This window comes from Salvelinus namaycush, chromosome 16 (genome assembly GCF_016432855.1).
Source record: "Salvelinus namaycush isolate Seneca chromosome 16, SaNama_1.0, whole genome shotgun sequence".
Lineage (NCBI taxonomy): Eukaryota > Metazoa > Chordata > Actinopteri > Salmoniformes > Salmonidae > Salvelinus > Salvelinus namaycush.
Window position 1 is genome coordinate 32,671,708 of NC_052322.1, and position 23,690 is coordinate 32,695,397.

At 45.2% G+C, this 23,690-nt stretch overlaps 1 protein-coding gene across 1 annotated transcript; it reads right to left on the reverse strand.

Moving 5' to 3' along the window:
* Positions 1-2,727: 2,727 nt before the first annotated feature.
* LOC120061636 (zinc finger and BTB domain-containing protein 46-like) lies at positions 2,728-23,088 on the reverse strand. The gene is made up of 3 exons (XM_039011537.1): positions 22,886-23,088; positions 21,758-22,628; positions 2,728-3,062 (listed from the first exon to the last, which is right to left on the reverse strand). Exons 1-3 carry the CDS (start codon positions 23,072-23,074, stop codon positions 2,728-2,730), a joined length of 1,395 nt encoding a protein of 464 aa, XP_038867465.1. The 5' UTR covers positions 23,075-23,088.
* Positions 23,089-23,690: the final 602 nt, after the last annotated feature.

Consider the following 23,690-nt stretch of genomic DNA (forward strand, 5'->3'; position numbering starts at 1 on the left):
GGACGGTAGATCTCCAGGAAGAGGGTTGGACTGAAAACCTAGAGGACAGTAGATCTCCAGAAAGAGGGTTGGACTGAAAACCTACAGGACAGTAGATCTCCAGGAAGAGGGTTGGACTGAAAACCTACAGGACAGTAGATCTCCAGGAAGAGGGTTGGACTGAAAACCTACAGGACAGTAGATCTCCAGGAAGAGGGTTGGACTGAAAACCTACAGGACAGTAGATCTCCAGAAAGAAGGTTGGACTGAAAACCTACAGGACAGTAGATCTCCAGGAAGAGGGTTGGACTGAAAACCTACAGGACAGTAGATCTCCAGGAAGAGGGTTGGACTGAAAACCCACAGGACGGTAGATCTCCAGGAAGAGGGTTGGACTGAAAACCTAGAGGACAGTAGATCTCCAGAAAGAGGGTTGGACTGAAAACCTACAGGACAGTAGATCTCCAGGAAGAGGGTTGGACTGAAAACCTACAGGACAGTAGATCTCCAGGAAGAGGGTTGGACTGAAAACCGACAGGACAGTAGATCTCCAGGAAGAGGGTTGGACTGAAAACCTACAGGACAGTAGATCTCCAGGAAGAGGGTTGGACTGAAAACCTACAGGACAGTAGATCTCCAGGAAGAGGGTTGGACTGAAAACCTACAGGACAGTAGATCTCCAGGAAGAGGGTTGGACTGAAAACCTACAGGACAGTAGATCCCCAGGAAGAGGTTTGGACTGAAAACCTACAGGACAGTAGATCTCCAGGAAGAGGGTTGGACTGAAATCCTACAGGACAGTAGATCTCCAGGAAGAGGGTTGGACTGAAAACCTACAGGACAGTAGATCTCCAGGAAGAGGGTTGGACAGCCCTGATGTACAGTATAACTCCTTTCCTTTCCTCCTCCCCGTCTCAACCTTCTCTTGTATATACTGATCTGCCATTGATTCATGCTAGTCTGCTTCCATTTCCCAGGCCAGTATGATCTCTCAGATATCTCCTGTGTGTGTGACACAGCCTGTGAAGGAGGAGCTGCTGTATTTGTCCTGTCTGTCATGTATTGAGTGACCTGCTGCCCCCTGCTTCTACACAGTTGTTAACATGGCCATCCAGCACCTGAAACCACTCCACTCTGACTGCTGTATTACTGGTGCCGTGTATCAGCTAGCAGCAGGGCTGGATGCAGTGTTTGTGTGTGCAATGTGTGTGTGTGTGTGTGTGTGTGTGTGTGTGCGTGTGTGTGTGTGTGTGTGTGTGTGCGTACGTATGCCCCCATGTATTTGTGCGTGTGCGTGCATGCATGTGTTTATCACAGTGTGTGTGTATGCACGCCCGGGGCAGGTGATTCAGCCCGGGGCTCCACAGCACAAATAGAGCAACATGCAGGCATCTGTCAATAAGACTAATATCAAGCCCTACCCTGTCCAAACAGACAATCCAAACTATCCTCAACAGAGATTCACATAGCACGCAGGACTCAGCCGGGCCCTTCCCATTGACAGCATCCATGATGACTATTGATCAGCTAAAGACTCTTGGGCCCCGTACAGACATGACAGGATGAGTCACCAGTGAAAGTGCCACTTGTAGTTAGGACGATGAGCTCATTTTCACCAATACTGTAATGCTGTCCTGTTTCACTTGTGTTCCTTCTGTGTTACTGCCAGATATGCTCTATGGTTTGGCCAGAATCTAATTAGCTGAAGTGTGTGTGTGTGTGTGTGGCTGAGTGCCCAGAATGCCCACTATATCTCTCTCCACATGTTGCGGTTGGGAGAGGAATGCAGCGCTACAGTAAATCACAACGTTACCTATAATATTGTCTGTAAATGGAAAACATTACAATGGAAAACATTACAATGGAAAACATTACAATGGAAAACATTACAATGGAAAACATTACAATGGAAAACATTACAATGGAAAACATTACTAAGCCTAAATTGCATACTTTCATTTCTAACAAACACTCTCCTGAGGCTACTGTATTGCTTGCTACCAATACACTTGAAAAATTCATCTGCAGTGGATAAGGCTTTATAGATTATAAATTAAAAAGGGATTCGATGTATCGCCACAGTCCTCTCAAATACATACACTACGCCCTGCTTCTAGGCCTGAATCAGTCATAACTTAATGGAGGACTAAATGAATTGGCAAGCCCGGGATGGATATAAAAAAGAAACCCAAAAATCTCAACAGAGAGAGAGAGAAAGAGAGAGAGAGCGAGGGAGGGAGAGGGGGAGGGAGAGAGGGGGGAGGGAGATCGAGAGATGAAAAGGCGAGAGCAGGATAAAAAAATATTTTGATATGACCTTGACCTTGGATAATTGCAATTTGTATGAATTAAATTCACACTTTGTCATGGTGAGCATGGAAGAGGATGAAGATGAAAAGAGTTAGGGAATGTGGGACAGAGAAAGAGAAGAGGAGAGAGTGGGCAGCAGAGAGTGAGAAAGAAAGAGAGAGAGTGAGAAAGAGAGTGAGAGACAGAGAGAGAGGTGCGGGGAATTTATAGCCCTGCTCGTGCACAAGACAGGACCGGGGAAGGGAGGAGGAGGGTGCGGGTGAACCTGTGCACGTTTGTCTCCCTGACTGAAGACACAGTGTCTGTTGATGCTAATGCCAAGCGGCCGGGCTCAGGGCCAAAGGCATTAAGTGGAATCGAATTCCACCAAACTAGCTTTAATCAGCAGGTTTTTAAGGTTCAAATGACTCTCCCTCTCTTCCAGCCCACTGGCCAAGGTTAAAGCAGACACAGACAGGCAGGGGACGTGTGGGGCTGTGTGGGGTTGTGTGGGGCTGTGTGGGGCTGTGTGGGGTTGTGTGGGGCTGTGTGGGGCTGTGTGGGGTTGTGTGGGGCTGTGTGGTGCTGTGTGGGGATGTGTGGGGCTGTGTGGGGCTGTGTGGGGTTTGTGGGGATGTGTGAGGTTGTGTGGGGATGTGTGGGGATGTGTGGGGCTGTGTGGGGCTGTGTGGTGCTGTGTGGGGTTGTGTGGGGCTGTGTGGGGATGTGTGGGGATGTGTGGGGCTGTGTGGTGCTGTGTGGGGATGTGTGGGGCTGTGTGGGGATGTGTGGGGCTGTGTGGGGATGTGTGGGGCTGTGTGGGGATGTGTGGTGCTGTGTGGTGCTGTGTGGTGCTGTGTGGTGTTGTGTGGTGCTGTGTGGTGCTGTGTGGTGCTGTGTGGTGCTGTGTGGTGCTGTGTGGTGCTGTGTGGTGCTGTGTGGTGTTGTGTGGTGCTGTGTGGTGTTGTGTGGTGTGGTGCTGTGTGGTGCTGTGTGGTGCTGTGTGGTGCTGTGTGGTGCTGTGTGGTGCTGTGTGGGGATGTGTGGGGCTGTGTGTGGTTGTGTGGGGCTGTGTAGGGATGTGTGGGGATGTGTGGGGCTGTGTGGGGATGTGTGGGGCTGTGTGGCGATGTGTGGGGCTGTGTGGGGTTGTGTGAGGTTGTGTGGGGATGTGTGGGGATGTGTGGGGATGTGTGGGGCTGTGTGGGGATGTGTGGGGATGTGTGGGGCTGTGTGGGGATGTGTGGGGATGTGTGGGGATGTGTGGGGATGTGTGGGGCTGGGCCGCAGCTAATGGGATGGAAGGGTGGCACACACGCCACCAAACAGAGAGAGAGAGAGAGAGAGAGAGAGAGAGAGAGAGAGAGAGAGAGAGAGAGAGACAGATCCACAAAGAATTCGAAAACAAATCCAATTTTGATAAACTCCCATATCTACTGGGTGAAATTCCACAGTGTGCCATCACAGCAGCAAGATTTGTGACCTGTTGCCACAAGAAAAGGGCAACCAGTGAAGAACAAACACCATTGTAAATACAACCCATATTTATGCTTATTTATTTTAACTTGTGTGCTTTAACCATTTGTACATTGTTACAACACTGTATATATATAATATGACATTTGTAATGTCTTTATTGTTTTGAAACTTCTGTATGTGTAATGTTTACTGTTAATTTGTATTGTTTGTTTCACTTTTGTGTATTGTCTACCTCACTTGCTTTGGCAATGTTAACACATGTTTCCCATGCCAATAAAGCCCCTTGAATTGAATTGAATTGAGAGAGAGACAGAGAGACAGAGAGAGAGACAGAGAGACAGAGAGAGAGAGAGAGAGACAGAGAGACAGAGAGAGAGAGAGAGAGAGAGAGAGAGAGAGAGAGAGAGAGAGAGAGAAACAGAGATGCACTTTCTCCTTTACTGTGATAAATATTCCTCACCAAGAGATTCATTATTTACAGAAATGTCTACATTTATTCCAAATTTTAACTTATTAAACCCAGAGGAAAAACTAAAAATACTCATGGGCGAAGGAGCAATGGCTCCTCTTGCAGCCAAATATGTATTTGCCTGCCATAGCCTGAGGGACACTGAATAATAACATCTGCATAGTAAGCAGTATTATGACTGTTACTTATTATGACTGTTATTGTTATTGCTGTTATTGTTATTACTATTATTATTGTTGTTTATCATTCCAAGTAGTAATGGTATGGGTGGTAATGGTAATGATAGCAGTTTAATGATGGTGGTGGTGGTAGTAGTGGTAATGATGATTGTAGTTGTAGTACCAATGTAATGGTGAAGATGACCGTTATTTAGTTATAAGTTAGTTATAGTTTCATTTTTTTATTACATTACATTCGATTATTGACTGTTTTATTGTTACTATTTTTATATTTAATTTTGTATTATTATTTACTGCCATTCTATATTATTATTTGTCATTGTTTATAATTTTATTACAATGTATATTGTATACATTGTTGCTTTGGCAATATTGACACAATGTTTTTCATGCCAATAAAGCAGCTTGAATTTGAGAGAGAGAGTGGCAGAGAGAGAGAGAGAGAGAGAGAGACAGAGACAGAGACAGAGAGAGACAGAGACAGAGACAGAGAGAGAAAGAGAGAGAGAGACAGACAGAGAGAGACAGAGAGAGACAGAGAGAGAGAGAGAGAGAGACATAGAGAGACAGAGACCGAGAGAGACAGAGAGAGACAGAGACAGAGACAGAGACAGAGAGAGAGGGAGAGAGAGAGCGAGAGAGAGAGAAAGAGACAGGGAGAGAGAGAAAGAGAGAGAGAGAGAGACAGAGAGAGAGAAAGAGACAGAGAGAGATAGAGAGAGACAGAGACAGAGAGAGACAGAGAGAGAGACAGAGAGAGAGAGAGAGAGAGAGAGAAAGAGAGAGAGAGAGAGAGAGAAAGAGACAGGGAGAGAGAGAGAGAGAGAGTTTGAGTTTTAAATAATCTTTATTGGGTCTGGGAGCCCACCACACAATAAATACTCATACAAAACCACAGTTACACATCAATTAAAAACACAACTCCAACTCCTCCTCCACAGTAACTAAACACAACAGCCTCTGAATACCCCATATACTCAAAAACAGATCAATATTGTTGACAAGTTTATAATAGGCAAACTCAACCCTTAGTCTCGCTGCCACCATTCCCTCCAGCATTCCCACCACATCCACAGACCCTTGTCCCCGAATACTGTTCTTTCGGGTCTTCCATATCGCTAATTTTGCTGCCCCTAACACAAAATTAAGCAACACAACGACACCCTTTTGACTGAACCTGTACTTTGGCCCAAATACATACAGTTGGGAAGAGAAAACCTCTCCCAACGTTGAGAACCAGTCAGTGATCAGGTCAATCATCCCGACCAACCTGGGACACAGTAAAAACAGGTGTGCCAGAGTTTCAGACTCTGCACAGAATGGACACCCTTCCCCAACAGTAGGGTCCAGGTGTACCAGATGCATGTTGGTGGCTATAGCTCCATGTATTATCCTCCATTGGAGGTCAGCCGTCCTCTTATCAATCGGCAGTTTGTATAATGATCGCCAACAGCCTTTTGGGGAAGCACCTGGACCAAGCACACCCGCCCACCTCGTCGATTTTACCCCTTCCAGGGAAGAGGCATGGGACACCTTTACACATATTCTGTACATGGCCTTCTTTCCCACCTCCTTGAACTCCCCCAGCTCCGGGGTATCGAAGGAAAGCAGCATCCCCACGTCCTCCTCAAATGCCCCCACCGCAGCACTAACAATCAGTGCAGGGAACACATAATCCAGACCCTCCTTCCACCGATCAGAATTGGAAGTGTCAGTCACATACTGACGATGAAGAACTGGCAAGGAGTCACAGACCTCAGCGACGACCTTCCTCAGTAGGCGAGATGATCGGATCCCCGCTCTTTCTCCCAGCTCCTCCAACGATCTGCTCCTGCTCTGCATCAGATGACCCAGCTTGATGCACCCGACACCTAACAGGCATGAACGCAGGCTGGCTGAACCCAGAGCACTGGACTGGATGGCAGTGTTATAAAAAAGAGGCTCTTCAAAAAGCCACATCCCTGGTAGCGTGCCGGCCTTACGGGACTTGACAAGAACCCTCCAAGCCTGCATAACAGACTCAAAAAATGGAGTCAGGCCATTCAACTCACCCCCCTCCAGCTTTAAGAGGAAAAGGTGCTTGTCTAAGCCCAAACAGCCCGCTCTCCTCATCAATGCGTAGGCTGTGTCGACCCAGCTAGAACCGTCACTGTACAACAGTCTCTGGGCTGCTTGAAGCCGGAAAGCCATGATCCTAGAGGAAATGTCCACCAGGCCTTGTCCCCCCTCGTGCAGTGGCAGGTACAGGGCTGCAGCTTTGATCCAGTGTTGTCCAGACCAGAAGAAATTGACAAGGGTCCTCTGAAGCTCTTGTATCAGACCCTTTGGTGGCTGCAAAATCATTAGTCTGTGCCACAGGGTAGAGGCAGCAAGATTATTAATTACCAGTACCCTTCCCCTATAAGACAACTGGGATAGCACCCATTTCCATCTTGACAGTCTGGCACACACTTTCTCCACTACACCCTCCCAGTTCTTTTTCTGAAAGACATCAGAGCCTAGAAAAACACCCAATGTCTTCATCCCATCTCTGCCCCACTGAAGCCCCCCTGGTAACCGTGGAGCGGACCCTATCTGAAGCTGACCTGCCCACAGCGCTTCACTCTTTCCCCAATTGACTCTAGCCGAGGAGGCCCCCTCATACACCATTAAAGCGTCTGAGAGAACCTTAACATCCTCTGCCCCTGTAATAAAAACTGTCACATCATCTGCATACGCAGACAGTGCTATCGTGGGACCCTTCATTACACCTGGCACAGAGAAACCAGTAAGCTTCGCTCTTAAAAAACAAAGCATTGGTTCAATCGCCAGACTATATAACTGCCCTGAAATTGGGCATCCCTGCCTGATGCCCCTTTGGACAGGGATGGGGCAACTCAAACCACCCCCCACCTTCACCATACACGAGGCCCCAGCATACAGTAAATTCATCCAAGACAAAAAAACATCCCCAAACCCAAAGGCTTTCATCGTTTTAAACAAATACTGGTGGTCCACTCGGTCAAAAGCCTTCTCCTGATCCAAAGAAAGTAAACCCACATTTACATCAGACAGTTTACAAATGTCTAAAACATCTCTTATCAGAAACAAGTTGTCAACAATTGAGCGATCAGGTACACAGTAGGACTGGTCCTTGTGGACCAACAATCCCAGATACTCTTTCAACCTGTTTGAGAGACATTTAGAAACTATTTTGTATTCTGCACACAGCAAAGCAACAGGTCTCCAATTTTTTATGAGAGCCAAATCCCCCTTTTTTGGCAACAGCGAAAGCACCGCACGTTGACAGGATACAGGAAGAGAACCCTCATTAAAAGATTCACACACCACTTCATAAAAATCCTCCCCAATAGACCCCCAAAAGTGCTTATAGAACTCAGATGGTAAACCATCAATGCCAGGGGCTCGGCCTGTTGAGAGCTGCATAACTGCTGTGGACAGCTCTTGCAGTGTAATGTCAGAGTCCAATGCGACTCTCTGTTCAGGTCCCAATTGAGGAAGACCGTGTAACAACTGTTCAGTACACAGAGAGTCACAATCCTCCGCCTTATAGAGGGCAGAGTAGAAATCCACGCATGTTGACGCATTTCCAATGTCATCCGTGGTCACCTTCCCATCAGGGAGACGAAGGCAGACCATCTGTTTACGTTGTAATTTCGATGTCCAAAGTTTTAAAAAAAGCACTAGGAGCATCCATGTCCTTGAGGGAAGCGAAACGAGACCTAATCAAGGCACCTTTCACTCTTTCATGCAGAAACGACCTCAGTTCATGTCTCTTGTCCTGTAAGTTCATGACTAGTCCAGGGTCATTCTGAGGGAGCAGCTTCAATTCAATTGATTTGATGTCCTGTCAAGGGCCTGATAGTCTCTTTAACTTCAATTGAGACAAAGCAGTATACTGTTGACAAAATACTCGTATTTGGGCCTTCCCAACATCCCACCATGTCTCAAGGACTCAAAATTCCCTTTGTAACCCTCCATTTTTCCCAAAACAACAAAAACCATTCACAAAAATTGACATCATGTAACAATTTAACATTAAAATACCAGTAAGGTGATGACCTTCGTGGACAGGACAAGTGAATATCAACAGTAACATGTGATGATCAGAGAAACCCACAGGATAATGGCACACCTTCCAACCCTACTACAGTATTGATCAGATACGTACAACCTATCTAACCTTGCTGCACTGACACGACCTTCATTAATTTTTAGCCATGTGTACTGCCTTACTTTTGCATTCCTCACTCTCCACACATCAGAAAGCTCAAACTCAGTTAGTAAGCCAGACAGGAAGTGGCTGACCGCAGGTGAGGTTCTTCAGCGGTGCGATCAACAGTAAAATCCACAGTACAGTTCCAGTCCCCCCCACAACCATACACCCTCTTGGTCACACTGTCTTAAGGTTTCTTTTATTTGATCAAACACAACAAGACGCTCTGTACCCTCATTAGGAGCATAAACATTCAAAAAAAACAAACAAAAACCCCATAACATCCACCTGACCAATAAAAACCGACCCTTGACAATCTCTGTTGTAGATATCACCGTCACCCCTAACCCTGAGGAAAACAAGATGGCCACCCCAGCACTGAAATTAGTACCATGACTGAGTATATGCTGCCCCTCCCACACATACCCCAGTCAACCTCATTTTCCTATCACTAGTTGTCTCCTGAAGGAAAACTACATTAAGCTTTTCTGTTTTATTTTTCTAATACCCAAGCCCTCTTATTTCTGTCCCTTCCCCCATTAATATTGAGAGAACCTACTCTTAGTACCTCCATACAGAAAAGAGAAAGGAAAAACAGAAGATACCACAGAGAAACCAAAGAGAAAAAAGACACCCTATGGAGCATGATCATCATCATTATTAAAAATTTTTCTTATTAACCTGACCACGTTTCCCACCACCTTTTGCTGCTGTAACGAGAGTAACAAATTTCCTCAAGCGAAACCGCTTCTTCTCACTCAACTCGTCCAACCCCACCGTCTTCTGTAACATCACAGCTGACCTCACAAACTTATCAACATCAAAATATTCTGCCAATTTGACAGATTTCCCAAAAGTCTGATCCAGAAAAACCATTTACCTCCTCTAGATCATAAATTGAGTCCTCACCAGCTGCTGTCATATCAGAAGAGATATCCATATCCTTCTCCTGATCCTCCTCAGTGAGGCCACAGACCACTGACTCCCTTCTACACATCCCTTTCAACACTCCCCACTTGCACCCCATCACTCGTACCAGGCATCTCCTCCACTACCTGGGAGACTAGCCCCACCTGAACCCCATTACCCGTGGTGGGCATCTCCTCACTACCTGAGAGCCTAGCTCCACATGAACCCCCTCTGTACCCCATTACTCGTAGTAGGCATCTCCTCCACTCCCTTGGGGTCTAGCTCCACATGAAACCCCCTCCTGTACTCCATTACTCGTAGTGGGCATCTCCTCCACTACCTGGGAGATTAGCTCCACATGAACCCCCTCCTGTACCCCATTACTCGTACCAGGCATCTCTCACTACCTGGGAGATTAACTCCATATGAACCCCCTCCTGTACTCCATTACTGTAGTGGGCGTCTCCTCCACTACCTGGGAGATTAAACTCCATATGAACCCCCTCCTGTGCCCCAGTACTCGTACTGGGCACCTCCTCACCAGTCTGAGGAACTGGCTCTTCAGATCCATCCTTGCCTTCTACAACAATATTTTTCTGCTGCATAATATTTCCCTCTAATACAAGTTGCAAACTCGTGGCCTCAACAGGATAACTTGTTCCTCGGCAACAGGTGCTTGTGGCTGCAACCACTGTCAGCCCACCTCTCCTACATCAGTGGGCCCAGGCGTTATGATGACCACCTGCGCCCCTCCCTCTGCCTTCTCCTTTTCGGGCAAGCATGTCGCTTATGGCCAACATCCCCACACTCAAAACACCGTTGACTACCCGTACTAGCATAAGCCATATATAGTCTATTGTCATACTTGACTTTAAACGATATCTCTAAAGTCTGCTCCGGTGAGTCCAAAAACATAAACACCTGTCGCCGAAAACGACATAACCTGTTTCAACGCCGGGTGTTTGCAACCCAACGGAACAACCTTAATTGAGCTTGCAAACTTCCCAAAGCGCAATAACTCGCGCTCCAATAGCTCATTTGGAATAAACGGTGGTACATTTGAAATAGTTACCCTTGTTGACGAAAAAAGCGGCGTAACTTGAATAAACATTCCTTTAAGAAGTACGCCCTGCTCAACCATTACGATCAACAAGGCGCTCTTCTTTAAGAAATACCACCACCGCTTTGTTCATCCGTGACGCATAAGCAATATTCTCATATCCTACCTTCTCTCCTACGGCGACCAGAAACTCCTCCACCGTGACAGTAGCTTCAGTAACACACCTAAAGCCGTGCCGAAGTGACAGGGACGGCATTCCAATTCGGGAAGCATCCCCGCCAAAATCAAGGTAATTTCGATACGAAAAAACCTAAATACTTAATTCTACCACACAAAAAAAATATATAATAATCTAATCATGCACAGAAGAAACCAAGAATGCCACCAAGAAAGAGAAAACCAAGAAAGTTCTGAATATCTAACTCTACACAACACACGCACTCCCTCGATCATACACTTCCCAGCATGCACCAAACACTCCCAGCATGCAGAGAGAGAGAGAGAGAGAGAGAGAGAGAGAGAGAGAGGCAGTCTGAGAGACTCTGACTAAGACGGAGAGAGAGAGAGAGAGAGGCAGTCTGAGAGACTCTGGCTAAGATGGAGAGAGAGAGAGAGAGAGAGGCAGTCAGAGACTCTGGCTAAGACGGAGAGAGAGAGAGAGAGAGAGAGAGAGAGAGAGAGAGAGAGAGAGAGAGAGAGAGAGAGAGAGAGGCAGTCTGAGAGACTCTGGCTAAGACGGAGAGAGAGAGAGAGAGGCAGTCTGAGAGACTCTGGCTAAGACGGAGAGAGAGAGAGAGAGAGAGGCAGTCTGAGAGACTGACTAAGATAGAGAGAGAGAGAGAGAGAGAGAGAGAGAGAGGCAGTCTGAGAGACTCTGGCTAAGACGGAGAGAGAGAGAGAGAGAGCAAGAGACAGAGAGAGAGAGAGAGAGAGGAAAAGAGAGGCAGAGAGGAAAAGAGAGAGACAGAGAGGAAAAGAGAGAGACAGAGAGGAAAAGAGAAAGGCAGAGAGGAAAAGAGAGAGACAGAGAGGAAAAGAGAGAGGCAGAGAGGAAAAGAGAGAGGCAGAGAGGAAAAGAGAGAGGCAGAGAGGAAAAGAGAGAGGCAGAGAGGAAAAGAGAGGCAGAGAGGAAAAGAGAGAGGCAGAGAGGAAACGAGAGAGGCAGAGAGGAAAAGAGAGAGGCAGAGAGGAAAAGAGAGAGACAGAGAGGAAAAGAGAGGCAGAGAGGAAAAGAGAGAGGCAGAGAGGAAAAGAGAGAGGCAGAGAGGAAAAGAGAGAGGCAGAGAGGAAAAGAGAGAGGCAGAGAGGAAAAGAGAGAGGCAGAGAGGAAAAGAGAGAGGCAGAGAGGAAAAGAGAGAGGCAGAGAGGAAAAGAGAGAGGCAGAGAGGAAAAGAGAGACGCAGAGAGGAAAAGACAGGAAGAAGATAAAAAGTTGATGAGGAAGTGAAGGAGTGCGGGCTGTTTTGAGGAAGCCAATCTGGCTACCACAGGTGAGTTTGGAAGGCCCCCAGAGAATTGTCAGAGGGATGAGGGTATAAAGTCATACAGGCCCAAACACACTTGTCAGAGGGATGAGGGTATAAAGTCAGACAGGCCCAAACACACTTGTCAGAGGGATGAGGGTATAAAGTCAGACAGGACCAAACACACTTGTCAGAGGGATGAGGGTATAAAGTCAGACAGGCCCAAACACACTTGTCAGAGGGATGAGGGTATAAAGTCAGACAGGCCCAAACACACTTGTCAGAGGGATGAGGGTATAAAGTCAGACAGGACCAAACACACTTGTCAGAGGGATGAGGGTATAAAGTCAGACAGGCCCAAACACACTTGTCAGAGGGATGAGGGTATAAAGTCAGACAGGCCCAAACACACTTGTCAGAGGGATGAGGGTATAAAGTCAGACAGGACCAAACACACTTGTCAGAGGGATGAGGGTATAAAGTCAGACAGGCCCAAACACACTTGTCAGAGGGATGAGGGTATAAAGTCAGACAGGACCAAACACACTTGTCAGAGGGATGAGGGTATAAAGTCAGACAGGCCCAAACACACTTGTCAGAGGGATGAGGGTATAAAGTCAGACAGGCCCAAACACACTTGTCAGAGGGATGAGGGTATAAAGTCAGACAGGACCAAACACACTTGTCAGAGGGATGAGGGTATAAAGTCAGACAGGCCCAAACACACTTGTCAGAGGGATGAGGGTATAAAGTCAGACAGGCCCAAACACACTTGTCAGAGGGATGAGGGTATAAAGTCAGACAGGCCCAAACACACTTGTCAGAGGGATGAGGGTATAAAGTCAGACAGGCCCAAACACACTTGTCAGAGGGATGAGGGTATAAAGTCAGACAGGACCAAACACACTTGTCAGAGGGATGAGGGTATAAAGTCAGACAGGCCCAAACACACTTGTCAGAGGGATGAGGGTATAAAGTCAGACAGGACCAAACACACTTGTCAGAGGGATGAGGGTATAAAGTCAGACAGGACCAAACACACTTGTCAGAGGGATGAGGGTATAAAGTCAGACAGGCCCAAACACACTTGTCAGAGGGATGAGGGTATAAAGTCAGACAGGACCAAACACACTTGTCAGAGGGATGAGGGTATAAAGTCAGACAGGCCCAAACACACTTGTCAGAGGGATGAGGGTATAAAGTCAGACAGGCCCAAACACACTTGTCAGAGGGATGAGGGTATAAAGTCAGACAGGCCCAAACACACTTGTCAGAGGGATGAGGGTATAAAGTCAGACAGGCCCAAACACACACAACTAAAAACAACCCGAAAAGCAGAATGCCTGTCTGGTACTCGGCTAACAAAAATAAAGTGATTGTATGTAATGAAAATGATCTCCTAGCATGGTTTCCAAGGTAACCAACACACTAGGCCTAGTCTAATAACACATCTATACGAGCAACATATAATCTGCATACAGGCAGAATTAAGACCCTGACCTCATCTTGAATAAATACTTTGTTTATCTTCTAGTTCCTCCCAAACCCGGATCCGGGAGCACCCCCACCAGTAAAAAAGCTGACTAGCATAGCCTAGCATAGCGTCACAAGTAAATACTAGCATCTAAATATCATTAAATCACAAGTCCAAGACACCAGATGAAAGATACACTTCTTGTGAATCCAGCCACCATTTCTGATTTTTAAAATGTTTTACAGGGAAGACACAATATGTAAATCTATTAGCTAACCACGTTAGCAAAAGACACAATTTTTCTTACTCCACCATATTTTCACTCCATCAGTAGCTATCACCAATTCGACCAAATAAAGATATAAATAGCCACTAACCAAGAAAAAACTTCATCAGATGACAGTCTGATAACATATTTATTGTATAGCATATGTTTTGTTAGAAAAATGTGCATATTTCAGGTATAAATCATAGTTTACCATTGCAGCCACCATCACAAATCTCCCCAAAGCGACTAGAATAACTACAGAGAGCAACGTGTATTACCTAATTACTCATCATAAAACATTTCTTAAAAATACACAGCGTACAGCAATTGAAAGACACAGATCTTGTGAATCCAGACAATATTTCAGATTTTCTAAGTGTTTTACAGCGAAAACACAATATATCGTTATATTAGCTTACCACAATAGCAAACCAGACAACAGCATTGATTCCAGCCAAACATAGTGATAACGTATTCACCACCAAAATAAATTAATTTTTCACTAACCTTCTCAGAATTCTTCAGATGACAGTCCTGTAACATCATATTACACAACGCATATAGGTTTTGTTCGAAAATGTGCATATTTAGCAGCACAAATCGTGGTTATACAATGTGATCAGTGGCAACAGGTCATGCATTCTGGCCGGCGCCATCTTGGAAAGGCACCTAATCTAATCAATAAATAATCGTAAACTTGACTAAAAAATACAGGTTGGACATCAAATGAAAGATGCATTAGTTATTAATGCAACCGCTGAGTTAGATTTTTAAAATTAACGTTACTAGACATACAGTGTGCGTTACAGCCAGACTAGTGCCGCAATAATGGCGGACAAATCCGTTTACATTTTTCCACATAAATACGGAATAACATCATAAATAGCTCTTACTTTTGGACGAGCTTCCATCAGAATCTTGTGCAAGTGGTCCTTTGTCCAAAAGAATCGTTGCTTGGTTGTAAAACGTCGTCTTCAACTTCGGAATTAGCAGCTAAGAATAGCTATGTGGCCACAACATGCCCAAATCCTCAAAACGCAATACTAAGGAAATTCCGAAAATAGCAATATACTCGCATAAACTGATATAACTCGGTTTAAAATAACTTCGTTATGATGTTTCTAACACCTATATCGAATTAAATTACAGACGGATATATCTAAGGTCGATAACTGAGCGTTTCAAAATGCCATCCTGAGGTCCTGCTTTGCGCAATGACGAACGTCGAAAAGAGAGCTCCCCTCGTTCCTTGGCCTTTTATAAACTCTGAGAACTACGTAGAAACTCCATTCCACTTCTCATTGGTTACTGACATCCAGGGGAAGGCGGGTGCAGTTCATGTCGACCCATAGGATACATACAGAGCTTTAAACTGATCTGAGAACAGAGCCTCGTTTTCAGACCTTCGCAGTTCCTGTCATGGATTTCGCTGCAGAAAGAGTTCTGGTTCACCCACAGACATAATTCAAACGGTTTTAGAAACTAGAGATTGTTTTCTATCCAATAGTAATAATAATATGCATATTGTACGAGCAAGAATTGAGTACGAGGCAGTTTAATTTGGAGACCAATTTTTCCAAGATCGAAATAGCACCCCCCATAGGCTCAAGAGGTTATACAATATATGGAAGGGCCCTTAAACAGCTTATGACCCAAAACAAGTGTGTGTGTGTGTACGTGTGTGTGTGTGTACTGTGTGTGTCTGTGTGTGTGTACGTGTGTGCCTGTGTGTGTGTACGTGTGTGCCTGTGTGTGCCTGTGTGTGTGTACATGTGTGCCTGTGTGTGCCTGTGTGTGTGTACTGTGTGTATGCCTGTGTGTGTGTACGTGTGTGCCTGTGTGTGCCTGTGTGTGTGTACTGTGTGTATGCCTGTGTGTGTGTACTGTGTGTATGCCTGTGTGTGTGTACGTGTGTATGCCTATGTGTGTGTACGTGTGTGCCTGTGTGTGTGTACGTGTGTGCCTGTGTGTGTGTACTGTGTGTATGCCTGTGTGTGTACTGTGTGTATGCCTGTGTGTGTGTACTGTGTGTATGCCTGTGTGTGTGTACTGTGTGTATGCCTGTGTGTGTGGTTGTAGCTGTGGGGTAGATTGTGAAACATCAGCAGAGAGCAGAGAGAGGAAGTTCAGATCAGATAAAGAGGTGGGATTTCACACCTTCCTCAAACATTGTATATGTAATCCATGATTTAGGGCTGGAGGGAACGAAAATAACAACCCGCATGATCAGATGATCTAAGCAGTGTTTGTATGTGTGTGTGTGTGTGTGTGTGTGTGTGTGTGTGTGTGTGTGTGTGTGTGTGTGTGTGTGTGTGTGTGTGTGTGTGTGTGTGTGTGTGTGTGTGTGTGTGTGTGTGTGTGTGTGTGTGTGTGTGTGTGTCCGCGCGCAGTGGTGTAAAGTAATTAAGTAAAAATACTTTAAAGTACTACCTAAGAAGTTTTGGGGGTATCTGTACTTTACTTTACTATTTATATGTTTGACTACTATTACTTTTACTTCACTACATTCCAAAAGAAAATAATGTACTTTTTACTCCATACATTTTCTTTGACACCCAAAAGTACTCGTTACATTTTGAATGCTTAGCAGGACAGGAAAATGGTCCAATTCACACACTTATCAAGAGAACAACCCTGGTCATCTCTACTGCCTCTTATCTGGCTCACTGAACACATGCTGCGTTTGTAAATGATGTCTGAGTGTTTGAGATAGCCCCTGGCTATCTGTAAATATTTAAAACAATTTTAAATGGTGCCGTCTGGTTTGCTTAATATAAGGAATTTGAAATGATTTATTATTTTACTTTAAATGTTTTATACTTAAGTATAATTTAGCAATTACATTTAGCTTTTGATACTTCAGTGTATTTCAAACCAAATACTTTTAGACTTTTACTCAAGTAATATTTTCCTGTGTGAATTTCACTTTTACATGAGTCATTTTCTATTAAGGTGTCTTTACCTTTACTCAAGTATGACAATTGGGTACTTTTTCCACCACTGTGTGTGTGTGTGAGAGTGTGTGTGTGTGTGTGTGTGTGTGTGTGTGTGTGTGTGTGTGTGTGTGTGTGTGTGTGTGTGTGTGAGAGTGTGTGTGTGTGTGAGAGTGTGTGTGTGGTGTGTGTGTGTGTGTGTGTGTGTGTGTGTGTGTGTGTGTGTGTTGTGTGTGTGTGTGTGTGTGTGTGTGTGTGTGTGTGTGTGTGTGTGTGTGTGTGTGTGTGTGTGTGTGTGTGTGTGTGTGTGTGTGTGTGTGTGTGTGTGTACGTCACGCTGTCCATCTCCCAATCTCCAAAAATCCCCCTAGCCAACCCAAAAGGTCACAATATGGGGTTTTCACAGGCGGAAAAACCCCTCAAAACTCACAAGTTGTTTTTTTATTAGGCCAAACAGCAACTGTGCAGCCCACAGTAATAGTGCTAACAGGAAGAGAGAGCAATTACCTCGCTGTGTTCACATGAACAAATACAAGGTGTTATTTGGTACTGAATTACAAAACAGAATTGTACGAAGTATTTATAGATTTTATTCCTAAATACTGTCCCTATCAAATAGATGTATTAAATAAATAAAGAAATACATTCCATGGAATACAAGTGTATTGTTGTCATACAAGTACACACCCTATTTGAATCATAATGATCTTACACTGTTTCCTGTAGAAAACAAAAACCTAACAAATCCATGCTTTATACTATAACGAAATATGTATTAAAACAAATGCACGCTACAGATGCACACACACGCGCGCGCACGCACACACACACACACACACACATGCGCACACATGCGCACGCACACATGCGCACGCACACATGGGCACGCACACACACACACATAAGTCCATTCACCGCTCACTGGCATCAATAATGATATCAAGCTCACAGTAGATGTTTGCAATAGGGGTCCGATACCGATTCCATTTTTTGGTGGAGAAAACCTACCGATACCAATATATCTTCTGATATACTGCTTTACAGCAGGGAAATGAAAACGTGTAATTGCCATGCAAAAGAGCAATTGCCTAATAACTATGCTTCACATGTTGATTTCATAGTTACTGCATAGCATAGTTACTGCATAGCATAGTTACTTCTTAGCATAGTTACTACATAGCATAGTTACTGCATAGCATAGTTACTGCATAGCATAGTTACTTCTTAGCATAGTTACTACATAGCATAGTTACTGCATAGCATAGTTACTGCATAGCATAGTTACGTCTTAGCATAGTTACTACATAGCATAGTTACTGCATAGCATAGTTACTACATAGCATAGTTACTACATAGCATAGTTACTGCATAGCATAGTTACTGCATAGCATAGTTACTGCATAGCATAGTTACTGCATAGCATAGTTACTGCATAGCATAGTTACTACATAGCATAGTTACTACATAACATAGTTACTGCATAGCATAGTTACTACATAGCATAGTTACTGCATAGCATAGTTACTGCATAGCATAGTTACTGCATAGCATAGTTACTGCATAGCATAGTTACTGCATAGCATAGTTATGCATAACATAGTTACTGCATAGCATAGTTACTGCATAGCATAGTTATGCATAACATAGTTACTGCATAGCATAGTTACTGCATAGCATAGTTACTGCATAGCGTAGTTACTGCATAGCATAGTTACTGCATAGCATAGTTACTGCATAGCATAGTTACTGCATAGCATAGTTACTGCATAGCATAGTTACTGCATAGCGTAGTTACTGCATAGCATAGTTACTGCATAGCATAGTTACTACATAGCATAGTTACTGCATAGCATAGTTACTGCATAGCATAGTTACTGCATAGCGTAGTTACTGCATAGCATAGTTACTGCATAGCATAGTTATGCATAGCATAGTTACTGCATAGCATAGTTACTGCATAGCATAGTTACTGCATAGCGTAGTTACTGCATAGCATAGTTATGCATAGCATAGTTACTGCATAGCATAGTTACTGCATAGCATAGTTATGTAACTGTTATGCATAGTTATGTTACTGCATAGCATAATTACTGCATAGCATAGTTACTGCATAGCATAGTTACTGCATAGCATAGTTATGTAACTGTTATGCATAGTTATGTTACTGCATAGCATAATTACTACATAGCATAGTTACTGCATAGCATAGTTACTGCATAGCATAGTTACTGCATAGCATAATTACTGCATAGCATAGTTACTGCATAGCATAGTTACTGCATAGCATAGTTACTGCATAGCGTAGTTACTGCATAGGATTGTTACTGCATAGGATTGTTACTGCATAGCATAGTTACTGCATAGCATAGTTACTGCATAGCATAGTTACTGCATAGCATAGTTACTGCATAGCATAGTTACTACATAGCATAGTTACTGCATAGCATAGTTACTGCATAGCATAGTTACTGCATAGCATAGTTACTACATAGCATAGTTACTACATAGCATAGTTACTACATAGCATAGTTACTGCATAGCATAGTTACTACATAGCATAGTTACTACATAGCATAGTTACTACATAGCATAGTTACTGCATAGCATAGTTACTACATAGCATAGTTACTACATAGCATAGTTACTACATAGCATAGTTACTACATAGCATAGTTACTGCATAGCATAGTTACTACATAGCATAGTTACTACATAGCATAGTTACTACATAGCATAGTTACTACATAGCATAGTTACTACATAGCATAGTTACTACATAGCATAGTTACTGCATAGCATAGTTACTGCATAGCATAGTTACTGCATGGCATAGTTACTACATAGCATAGTTACTACATAGCATAGTTACTACATAGCATAGTTACTACATAGCATAGTTACTGCATAGCATAGTTACTACATAGCATAGTTACTGCATAGCATAGTTACTACATAGCATAGTTACTACATAGCTAAAACATATATATTCCCATGTCAAGGCACTGTCACTACTGTTTGGAGGCACCAGTAGTGTATTGTTGATATAGTCCCAAAATGTTTTGCATGTCACCGATCAAGTTTTCAGGACATGTAACTTTCAAAATACAGATGCGTTTTGCATAATATGGGCCAGATTTCTGTATTTCGAAAATTATACATCTTGAAAACTTGATTGCTGACATGCAAAACATTTCGGGACTGTATCAACAATGGACTAATGAAGCAAATACCAAAATATAGTTTTAACTCTATGTGTCTGAGGGCATTTCTATTCCACTCAAACATCCACTCAGAGGAGGCATCTTAAAACAGCTCAGCCTGGGGAAGAGCTAGTGTCTACGGAGATGCATTATTAAAAAGGAGGAGGGGAAAGAGAGACAGACACACACACAGACAGAGAGAGGGAGAGAAAGGGAGAGAGAAAGAGAGAGAGAGAGGGGGAGAGAGTGTTTAGGCATTATTCCATCAATAAAGAATGAAGCAATTAAGCTAATCTCAGAGTGGAGGTGCCCTTCTCCCTCTTATCCTTACCAGAAGACGTCACAGAAACCAACGGGACAGGAGCGTGTCTCCACAAACAGACACACACACACACACCCCCACACACACACACACACAAACAAACAACCCCAAACCCCATCCTCAAACACACAATCCTACCAATTATACGCCCACTAAACCCACACTGCAAAAACCCCATGGTCAGACGACACAATACCAATACTTTCAATCCCCTGAAAGACAACACCCCATTACTGCACACAAGATTTCAACTAAACCAGTACTCTCACAAACCTAAAGAACAGCTCTGCCAGGGGAAACAGCAATTCAGCTACTGACAGCCTGATCTACTGTACTGAAAACCTTTCACAAAATGGGATAGGCAAAATACCACTGATAGGTAAATGCCAGTGTTTGGCTGCACTAGTGCCAAACTCTGCCAAAATACATCACCGGCAACAAGAGATTTCCTGTAACCTTTAGTCAAGGCTGAGAGAACGTTTCCTGGGTAATGCCAACCCAATAAACCTACTCTGGTTCAACCAAAACTGTGTGTGTGTGTGTGTGTGTGTGTGTGTGTGTGTGTGTGTGTGTGTGTGTGTGTGTGTGTGTGTGTGTGTGTGTGTGTGTGTGTGTGTGTGTGTGTGTGTGTGTGTGTGTGTGTGTGTGTGTGTGTGTGCGTGCGTGTGTGAGTTTGCTTTACTTGTCCGTTGTGCCAAAGATCATTATGTGTCCCAGACTTCAAGACAATTTAGAGTTAAGTAGGTAAACGAATATTAAGCCTATATGAATCAGTCCGCCCTCCCTCCCTCCCTCCCTCCCTCCCTCCCTCCCTCCCTCCCTCCCTCCCTCCCTCCCTCCCTCCCTCCCTCCCTCCCCCCATTCTCCACCTCACCCCACTCTCCCTCCTTCCTCTCTCCCCCCTCTCATCATCCCTCTCCCTCCCCTTCCTCACGCCCTCTTCAGAGAGGTCCTTCCCTAAACCCCAGAGAGAGGGGGAGGAGTCTAGATGGCGAGGACGCATGGATAATCCGTGCGCAGACTCGGGTCAATGCAATTATCCTGTTTTCTTTAGCTGCTACCATGCGTGTGCCCATTTCACAGCCAACTCCCTTAATGCACCCAGGATTAGCTTCCCCTCACTTTATAACCACTTAATGATCTACCTATCCACGCACGCACGCACGCACGCACGCACGCACGCACGCACGCACGCACGCACGCACGCACGCACGCACGCACGCACGCACGCACGCACGCACGCACGCACGCACGCACGCACGCACGCACGCACACACACACACACACACACACACACACACACACACACACACACACACACACACACACACAGGGAAGAGGTTTGTTATGTAAGACAATTCATATGTACTATCCAAATATGGAAATGTGCTTTTACCTTTCCAAATGATATAAGATAATCATGTTATCAAATATGTGTTAAGTAGATACAACCAAAGCATAGCACATTCTGCCCTCCCTTGTCCTGTACCCAGGAACCCAGGGTAAGTGTCTCCTACCTGGGATGTCCTGTCCATTGTAGCTCCAACGAGTCACGCCCATCACAGGGGGCAGCGGAGAGCCCGGCCTGCTGTCTCTGTCCAGCTCGGTCTGCTGGGTAATATGTCTGACTGTGTCCTTGTTCTTCCTGTTCTTCCTCCTCCCCGACCCAGAGGGCTGCCATGCCCCGTCACCTCCTCCCCCCAACCCTCCTCCCCCCTGCACCCCCTGTGCCCCTGCACCCACTCTGAGCCTCTCCCGGGGGTGAGAAGTGGAGGAGGGTGAGACTTGTTCTTCTTTGACAGTGACGGGGCGGTAGTCGTGTGGCCAGGCGTGCTGGGAGTCGTGGCCACCGTCTTCCTGGCTCTCATGGCTCTTGGGTGTCTCCTGGTCCTCTTTACCGTACGTACTGCCACTACTCTCATGGCAGCTGGCGATGGCTGAGTCACCAGAAGAGTTGGCCGGACTCGTACGCCTCTCCAGCCATGGCGAGGAGCTTCCTCCTGATATGATGGACACCAGGGCTTCTGACGCCGCCCCTCCTAACCCTCCTCCTCCTCTTTCTCCCCCTATACCTCCCCCACCTCCCCCTATACCTCCCCCACATATCCCAGCGGCCGCGACAGCCCCCATCTCGAAGTCGACCAGTTCGTCGGCCAGCTCGGAGCGGATACTGATGTCCAGCGCGGCCTTGATGAAGCCGTGGCAGGCCTGGACGATGTCGGTCATCTGTAAGTAACTGGCAGCTGACATCACCTCAATGACGTTTTTACTGGTCAGCGCCAGGTGGGCAGAGTACATGAAGTCCAGGATGGCTTTGAAGCCTGTCGCTGTGACGATGTCCAGGTGAGTGACGGTTGTTTGGTGATGTGTCTCCGCCCCTTTCTTCACCTGAATGATGAATAATAACGGTATTAATGATTTACTCTTTCCTTACTGTACAAAGTGTTCTTCACAAACTCCAAAGTGCTTTAAATTAAATGAGGATAATACATTTTTCAATCAACCAATCATCAATTAAGCCCCTATAGAGCAAGCAAATGGGACAGCAGCACTGAGATGTGATCTGGGATTTAGGCCAACGTCCAGTCCTCCAGCACCAACGGACTCAAACCTCTCCCCAGACCTGTGTATTCCCCTCCACCCACCTGGCAGTAGAGGGTCTTGAAGTAACGTGAAGATCCCAGGAGGACGTTCTTGTGGGCCTTGAAGATCTTCCCCTCCACAATGACACAGGCGTCACACAGAATGCCATGCTGCCGCTGCTCGTTGAGCTCCCGCAGGAGCTGCCGGTAGTGGGACGAAATCTCCATGTCCTCTTTCCTGTTGCTGTTCATTGGGTTAGCTGACCTGTTAGCCTCTCCTGGACAGTCTGAGGGGGAGAGAGGGAAGGAGGGAGAGAAAGTTTAGTGTTAATCTTTCATTGGGTTAGCTGACTGGGAGGGAGAATGGGAAGAAGGGAGGTTATGAGGGAGGTTATGAGCAGTCCACCATCCAGTACAGTTTCCCAGCATGTTACAGTAGCACATTGACAGAGCTTGGAAGTATGAGATGAGCAATGCTGATGGCCAATTTATCATTATTACTAATAATCACAAAGCATAATACATGCCCTGAATTGCCTCGAAATACCCGATTCAAAGCAACACACACAAAAAACATCAGCTAGCGAAAATAACGCTCCTAAAACTAGTTCTGTATCTTCCCCTTAAGCAGAGGACCATGATAAATACTGGATATTATAATAACGCTCCTGATGTACAAACAACAACATCAATAGAAAAACTAGTTTAAAAAAGACCAGAGGCTGTGTGTGTGTGTGTGTGTGTGTGTGTGTGTGTGTGTGTGTGTGTGTGTGTGTGTGTGTGTGTGTGTGTGTGTGTGTGTGTATGTGTGTGTGTGTGTGTGTGTGTGTGTGTGTGTGTGTGTGTGTGTGTGTGTGTGTGTGTGTGT